At 45.1% G+C, this 7,865-nt stretch overlaps 1 protein-coding gene and 1 pseudogene across 1 annotated transcript; both read right to left on the bottom strand.

The window, feature by feature from the left end:
• Positions 1–1,184: 1,184 nt before the first annotated feature.
• LOC148639834 (fish-egg lectin pseudogene) lies at positions 1,185–3,094 on the bottom strand (annotated as a pseudogene).
• Positions 3,095–5,348: 2,254 nt separating this feature from the next.
• Positions 5,349–6,969, bottom strand: LOC148639833 (fish-egg lectin-like). The gene is made up of 4 exons (XM_088620936.1): positions 6,874–6,969; positions 6,234–6,479; positions 5,714–6,056; positions 5,349–5,626 (listed from the first exon to the last, which is right to left on the bottom strand). The coding sequence occupies exons 1-4, from the start codon at positions 6,947–6,949 to the stop codon at positions 5,485–5,487; spliced, it is 807 nt and encodes a 268-aa protein (XP_088477062.1). The 5' UTR covers positions 6,950–6,969; the 3' UTR covers positions 5,349–5,484.
• Between the last annotated feature and the right edge of the window lie 896 nt (positions 6,970–7,865).

Below are 7,865 nucleotides of genomic sequence, written 5' to 3'. Positions count from 1 at the left end.
CATACAGAACCACAATATCTTTACCCTCAGATGTTGAATGTGAGCAAGCAGAATAAAAAGAGGAAGAGTTACAGATACAGGAGCCCATTTGACCTGTATTGTCTCCTCATAGTAGATAACTGAACAGCTATTTCTTGAAGGTGCTAGTACAGTAACTTCAACAACACAGCCAGTTAGGTCAAGACTGTCACAGCCCTTTAAATGTATTTCCTTGTAGTTTCTACTTGTGCTCTCCTTCTTGTGACTTCACTGTTCCACTTTGAGTAAATCCTGCTTTGGCTCTCACTGCCTACTAGACTAATTGTTGTTGCAGAGACAGTCTAGAAGTTCAGAATTTCACTTGAAACTTCACGTGCGCTTCCTAATCCTCCTAAAACTGGTATCAGCTGCAAACAATAGGTGAATTACACCTGAATTCACACAACTACTGGCAAAAAGGAAGTACTGTAGTTACTCCACCCAAGTCAAGCAGTCACATCTTCATACAGCCTTGTATTTATCAACCAGTTCTCATTCCAACCACGATTACCTTCCAGCTGTAACTTGGTTTATTACTGCAACCTTTATCCACATCTGTCTGAAAGCTAAATACACCAAGTATTTGTTCTCATGATTTCCCCAAAGAAGCAAAGCTTCTCTGGCTAGTACTCCTTAGGACAGCAGTCACCCTTCTTTAGAGGTTCTAGAAAAGAAATTCTAGTGTCAAAGAAATGTTGCCTCAGTGTCACCTGAATGAGACCCCATTCAGCTTTTAGATTGAGGGGAAAAAGAAAGCATGCAACACAAACTACAATTTCCAGGCCATTTTATTTGGCTGTAAACGCCTGTAGGTGCCAGGCTCAGACCTGGCACCTCTGGACTCGGCCATCTTTGCACACAACCCAGAGGATCCCTCGGTCATAGGACACATGCCTGGCCACACCAGCTGCCCTTAGAGCCCACCACCTCCTGCCAAAGGGGTTACAAGCATCAATACCAACCCTGCAGGAAAAGGAACAGGGTTAGATCAGCCTAGAATTAGGACAGTCATTCACACACACCCATGTGTGTTATCCCCTCCCCCAGCTCACCTCTTGAAGACCACTATTCCTGTTCACCCCATACACACTGCCATCTGAGCCCACCTCCACCAGGGACAGGGAGCCTTTGCAGGAATCCCCACTCACATCCAGCTTGACAAAGATCTAGTCCATCCTGTTCACTCCCCAGTAGCCAAAAGGCCAACAGGAATAGTACTTGAGGGAGCCCACAACAGGAATCCAGGGGATGTTGCCCTGGCCAGCATACTGCAGCACAGGCCCGCTGTTCAGGCAGAAGATGGAATTGGCAGCATTGACACCAACCACGAACTTGTCTCCACCAGCATCAATCTGGATGAGGATTCCTGCAGAGGAGAGCAAGAAATACAGCTGTTCTCAGCAGGGGGCAGTGCAGTGCTCATCCCTCAGTATTGGTCATGAACACTTGAGTGAAGGAAATAAACTTGAAAGCTACCATTTCCAACCCATATAGATCAGCTGTAGCCTCACCTGGTTGCACTGGGATCCACCTTCCTCCAAGCCACTTGAACACAAGGCTGGCGACACTCACACTCCAGAGCCCTGCTGGCCCCACACTCACATGTTTCCCCTTCATGGCCAGAGAGACCCAGCTGTTGCCCTGGTAGCTGACCAGGTTGTCTGCATTGTTGACTCCACACACCCTTCCAGCACCAGCATCTATCTGCTTCAGACTGCCAGGCACAGCCCGACATTGCAGGGCTTCAGCCACAGACACTGGGGAGGAGAGGACACCACTGGGTCAGGGACCACCAGCCAGATCAAGCAGAAGCAGCCTGGGCTTAAGGCAACATAGGATCATTAGCCTCCCCCCCCCCACCCAACACTGAGGGCCTAATTAAGATACAGGACAGGAGAAACAAGCCAACAGTTCATCAATGCATCAGCAACCCCCCATTTACAAAGAAATGGTCATTACACATAAGGGAACACAAACAAGGTTTTGCAGAACCTCCATAGCACATGGAGACATTCAAGTCATGGATTTAATATAAATAGCTCTCCACGTACAGTCTATTTTTAGGCAACATCTACATTCAAGAGCCAATGAGCTACACTGAAACCATAAATATTAGCAATCCACCCTTGCCCTACAGCTTTTCATTTAGGCAGAAAGACACACACACACACACACACACACACACACACACACACACACACACACACACATCCTCTCTGTCCAACGGGCGGGATGTTGGCCCTCAGCCAAGCGGGTTAAGCCAAGTCTTCACATCCCAATAAACGATTCTAATTTCTCCCAACCTTTCGGCTGCTGTCATTCCTCGTGAGCTCAGCTTGAGAGTAGAGAACCAGCAGAGACCATTTTTAACACTGGAATTGGGCTCACTGGTGTCTCTCCCTTGACCAACTCAGTCCTGTATTCTGTAACCTGTTTCAGAAGTCACTTCCCACTCTTACAGGTCTAGGTTTGTGGAAAATAAGTGTTCTTCTGATTTTATTACTGTTTTAATAATAAATAATAATAATCTCTTACACTTATATAGCGCTTTTCTGGACACTCCACTCACAGCACTTTACAGGTAATAGGGATCCCCTCCACCAGCACCAGTGTGCAGCCCCACCTGGATGATGCACCAGTCCGCTCCCCACACACCAGCTCTCAGTGGGGAGGAGAGCAGAAAGATGAAGCCAGTTCAGAGATGGGGATTATTAGGAGGCCATGACTGGGAAAGGCCAGGGGGAAATTTAGCCAGGACAGCAGGGTAACACCCCTACTCTTTTCGAGAAACACCCTGGGATTTTTAATGACCACAGAGAGTCAGGACCTCCGTTTTACATCTCATGCGAAGGATGTCACCTTTTTACAGTATAATGTCCCCGTCACTATACTGGGGCATTAGGACCCACATAAACCACAGGGTGAGCGCCCCCTACTGGCCCCAATAACACCTCATCCAGCAGCAACTGTAGTTTTTCCCAGGAGGTCTCCCATCCAAGTACCGACCAGGCTCACACCTGCTGAGCTTCAGTGGGCTCTCAGCTGTGACTTGTAGGGTGACATGGCTGCTGGCCATGTAGTTTCTATAACTCTCTTAGATCAAGAACAAGTGTTTGTTTCCACTCTGTGATCAGGGCTAGTACTTCAAGGCCCAGTACTTCAAGAGTTTAAGGTGGTCAGTTCTTGGACCTCTGGATTCAGAACAAGTAGATTCAAATGATTTCTTTATCATATGGCATAGGTCAAAGGTCATAGGACATAGGTCATAGGTCGTGGCAAAACAGCTGTCCTCATAGTCCAACACGTCCTGACAAAGGGGTTACATGCATTAAAACTCCGATGAAAGAAAGATAAATGACAGCTGTTAGAGCAAGGGGAGCATCCTTAAAAATTGATAATGAATAAAGACAGATCCATCTCCCATCCCCCATGTTACTGCAGCCTCATCTACAACAGACACCTCACCAGTCTCAGTCTGAATTAATTAGGCAGAGGGAGGATGAAGACCATTTAAGAATCCTACTTAACAACAGTTGTTATAAAGACAGTTCATTCAATTCCAGTTCCAAGTAGCAAAGGAGCATTTTTTCCAAACATCGGCTGCATAGAGCCCTGTAACTCAGGAGTTAGTCAACGAGGCTCCCAAGTAGAGCTGGGTGTTGTAACTTGGGCATTTCTATCCACCTCCTCCATCTGAGGGTTTATGGCAGAAACTAAACTACACTTTGCCCAATACACAGCTCACCTGTGCTTCAGAATGGAATGTGTTCAACAACTGTATAGAATAGTATGTCTTCCAGGGCGCCTTTTTGTAGAAAAAAAGGAACAAAACTGCTTCTATAGCACAAGCAATCTGGAGCCATTCCATGAGATCTGGGGCCCTTTTCCTCAATATTTTTAAAAACAGAGCTTTGTTAAATATCCCTGATTGTTTTATACAACCATTAATTGTGTGATTACGGCTATGGATTTTTAATCTATTGTCTGTTTTTTTTATATGTTTCTCATTAAAAATATCAAATCTTTTTAAAAACAAAACTTGAAAAAAAGATCCCACAGCAGTCTATCCAGAGGCCAGTCTGCCAAGCAGCAGTGCCATCCAGTGGTCAGAAAGCTGAGCACAGACAGGTAGGACTGGAACGAGATCAGGGATAACGTAAGAAAAATAAAAGCAAATAACGTTAGGTTATATAGTTAACAGTGTAACGTTTAAATCAGGAGATGCTATATAAAAATTGTACCACTAGTAATGCTTCATTTCAAATTTGCTGTCAGTGTTACAACAATGATACTGCTCTTAATTTGGCCCAAACTGTGAAGAGTGACCAGATACATTCTCAGGTTCAAATGATTGTCCTGCACTATTCAGGGGCCCAATTTAAGTATTGAAAATCCTAAGGGGCAACAAGTCAACCATATGACCTTCACCTTCCTGTATGGAAACTATAGGCAAGTGCATTTAAAATAGAGAACAAGAAACACTGTGCACAAAATGTTTGTCTAAAGTACTGTATGCATCTATACTTTTGCAGGTATTACATATTCAACCTACTACTTTAGTTAGAAGTTACTCCATGAAAATGGATAAACCCTGATCACATAATGGAAACAGACAAATGAGAATACCTCAGATCACAATTGAATGAACTGCATGCAATAATGAAGCACATGATTTCAAATAGATCCAACTCTCCGTAAAGTTTCTCAGAAAGGTACTAATAGGTATGTATATGGCATGGACTGCATTTTGAATTGTACAAGCCACATCCCACCCAACTAGTTATAGCAATGAAGTACTACACCTGAATTTGAGCTAAACCTCAGCTGAGGATTCAACCATGAAGATGAACTCCATTGTGTAAGAAAAAAAGCACCCAGTCAACATGGTTAGGGATGTAATTGAAAGTTAAGACCAAGTGCTTTGCACTGACATTATGGGAACAAACAGATTCAACCCCCCCCCCCCAAAAAAAGGTGCTTTGTTAAGCAACACTGGGGTGGTTTAGGGTTAAGAAAATGAAAGGCCTTGAGGACCTGTCACAGCCTCAACTTACATCCCTGTTTAGGGCCACTGAAAAAGACCAATCAGTGATGCTCCCCAAGAAACATGGTAGCATTTTAGTTAATCCATTCATGCACAAAACTGGGATTAAACCATTGTGCAGAGAGACTAGATGTATGTTTCCCCAATAGCAACTTATTACAGGGAAGGGGCCATGTGAATAGAGAGCTCACAGGTCTGGATATTAACGCTTAATGCAACATCCCAGGTAGTCTTCCTCATGAAATCAAGAGGACTGGTGTCAAGTTCATTACACAACACAGTAGAACATGGTTATTCAAGCATTTATTGCTGCACAGAGAAAAACCAGAAGACAAGCATTAGTGCCAAATTCCACTCAGAAGCCACCATGCAGCCCAGTCATGTCTGTCACTTTCCACTCAGGACCAGGCCATACAGGCTGCTCAGACCTGGCACCTCTGGACTCGGCCATCTTTGCACACAACCCAGAGGATTCCTCGGTCATAGGACACATGCCTGGCCACACCAACTGCCCTTAGAGCCCACCATCTACTGCCAAAGGGGTTACAGGCATCAATACCAAGCCTGCAGGAAAAGGCACAGGGTTAGATCAGCCTAGAATTAGGACAGTCATTCATGCACCCATGTGTGTTATCCCCTCCACCAGCTCACCTCTTGAAGACCACTCCATTCCTGTTCACCCCATACACACTGCCATCTGAGCCCACCTCCACCAGGGACAGGGAGCCCTGAATGGGGTACCACCTGTCGGAGCCTTTGCAGGAATCCCCACTCACATCCAGCTTGACAAAGATCTGGTCCAGCCTGTTCACTCCCCAGCAGCCAAAAGGCCCACAGGAATAGTACTTGAGGGAGCCCACAACAGGAATCCAGGGGATGTTGCCCTGGCCAGCATACTGCAGCACAGGCCCGCTGTTCAGGCAGAAGATGGAATTGGCAGCATTGACACCAACCACGAACTTGTCTCCACCAGCATCAATCTGGATGAGGGAGCCTGCAGAGGAGAGCAAGAAATACAGCTGTTCTCAGCAAGGGGCAGTGCAGTGCTCATTCCTCAGTATTGGTCATGAACACTTGAGTGAAGGAAATGTTCTGGCTGAAGGCAGCCACTACCCATAAATAAACTTGAAAGCTACCATTTCCAACCCATATAGATCAGCTGTAGCCTCACCTGGTTGCACTGGGATCCACCTTCCCCGCAGCCACTTGAACACAAGGCTGGCGAGACTCACACTCCAGAGCCCTGCTGGCCCCACACTCACATGTTTCCCCTTCATGGCCAGAGAGACCCAGCTGTTGCCCTGGTAGCTGACCAGGTTGTCTGCATTGTCAACTCCACACACCCTTCCAGCACCAGCATCTATCTGCTTCAGACTGCCAGGCACAGCCCGACACTGCAGGGCTTCAGCCACAGACACTGGGGAGGAGAGGACACCACTGGGTCAGTAACCACCAGCAAGATCAAGTGAAGCAGCCTGGGGTTAAAGCTGCATGTCAGATGCTCATGATCCTACTATGGGATCAATCAAAACATACAGGACAGAAGAAACAAGCCAACAGGGCTTGTTTGCATCCATAAAACCCACAAATGAACAGAGGCCAATGCACAGCATGTCAACAGTTTTACAGAACTTCAAAAGCACACTTTAATCCATGACTTGGATGTTTCACAAATGGCACCAGGTCTTTTTAGGCAACATCTATACTCAAAACCCAACCAGCTATACTGAAATCCATATATATCAGCAGCATGCAGTTACTGCTCCTCAATCCACCCTTGTGCTGCTCTTTCTACTATATCTAAAGCTTACCTAGAAGACATCCTACAAGCAAACACAACACACAGCCTCTCCCTTCCATGTTGATGAGTGATCCCACAAACCTCATATGTAGTATAAGCCGCAGCAGTGGCCTTTATATAGTCAAGACTGCTGGGCTTCAGCTCCTACACACACCTGTCTAACCAGGTGTTAAATTGTGAACCATAAAGAGCTGCTGATTGAATCATTTAAGTATCAATTATAGAAGACGTCATTAATTATATAATCCTCAGGGTGTAGGAATTATGGAGACAAAAACTGAAATTGAAGCCCATTGCTTCAGATAGTCATGAGCTGGATTAGTACTAATATCAGCAGTGACATCCTCCAGAAGTGCAGGTCAGGGGTGGTCACAGGGACAGCTAGCACACAAAAAACTCTGTAATTGCTTGATGCAAACAATAACTAAATTAGCTAATGAGACAACTAGTTTAATTGCATATCTGAATATTTTGTTACTCTTGTTTTTTGTCCTCAGAAATGTTTTTTCAGATTTCATCTCCAAGATTAAAAATGTAATTTTTCTGAACACTCAGAAGAAAATATCTGGGCCCTAGATTGAAATATTCCAAGTCTTGTCTTTTTTCTCAATTAATTTGATGTGGGGGAGGATTAGTGATAAATAACCACTACAACACTGCTCCATCATCTTGTCAGGGCTGTAAATGATTTGCTGGCAACATCTGACTCTCAGTATTCTTATGCACCTTGATATTAGTGGCCCTTTGTGCTCAAATCTTGCTCAAATACTTGCAGGCATTCTTGGCTATCAGCTGTACTATTTTTATTAGGTTCCTCTTACATTTGACTGGCAGGTAGCATTTTGTTTCTCATGATCCTCATAAATCCCTCATAGCCCCAGTCAATCGCGGTGTGCCTCAGGGTTCAGTCTTGGGCCCATTGCTCTTCACTATCTATATGCCCCTTCTCACTCAGATCATACGCAAATATGGTTTTCAGATTCATTGTTATGCCGAAGACAC

The sequence above is a fragment of the Lepisosteus platostomus genome, chromosome 26 (genome assembly GCF_059453375.1).
Source record: "Lepisosteus platostomus isolate fLepPlt1 chromosome 26, fLepPlt1.hap1, whole genome shotgun sequence".
Taxonomy (NCBI): domain Eukaryota; kingdom Metazoa; phylum Chordata; class Actinopteri; order Semionotiformes; family Lepisosteidae; genus Lepisosteus; species Lepisosteus platostomus.
This window is presented reverse-complemented; position numbering and strand designations above follow the sequence as displayed.

What these genes read in the sequence shown, in the direction of transcription:
- LOC148639833 (XM_088620936.1), bottom strand. Translation starts at nt 6,949, where the DNA reads ATGAGGTTTGTGGGATCACTCATCAACATGGAAGGGAGAGGCTGTGTG. An exon ending in GCTTGTAGGATGTCTTCTAG is followed by an intron (nt 6,480 to 6,873) that starts GTAAGCTTTAGA and finishes TCTCCTCCCCAG; the next exon opens with TGTCTGTGGCTGAAGCCCTG. An exon ending in GTGGATCCCAGTGCAACCAG is followed by an intron (nt 6,057 to 6,233) that starts GTGAGGCTACAG and finishes TCTCCTCTGCAG; the next exon opens with GCTCCCTCATCCAGATTGAT.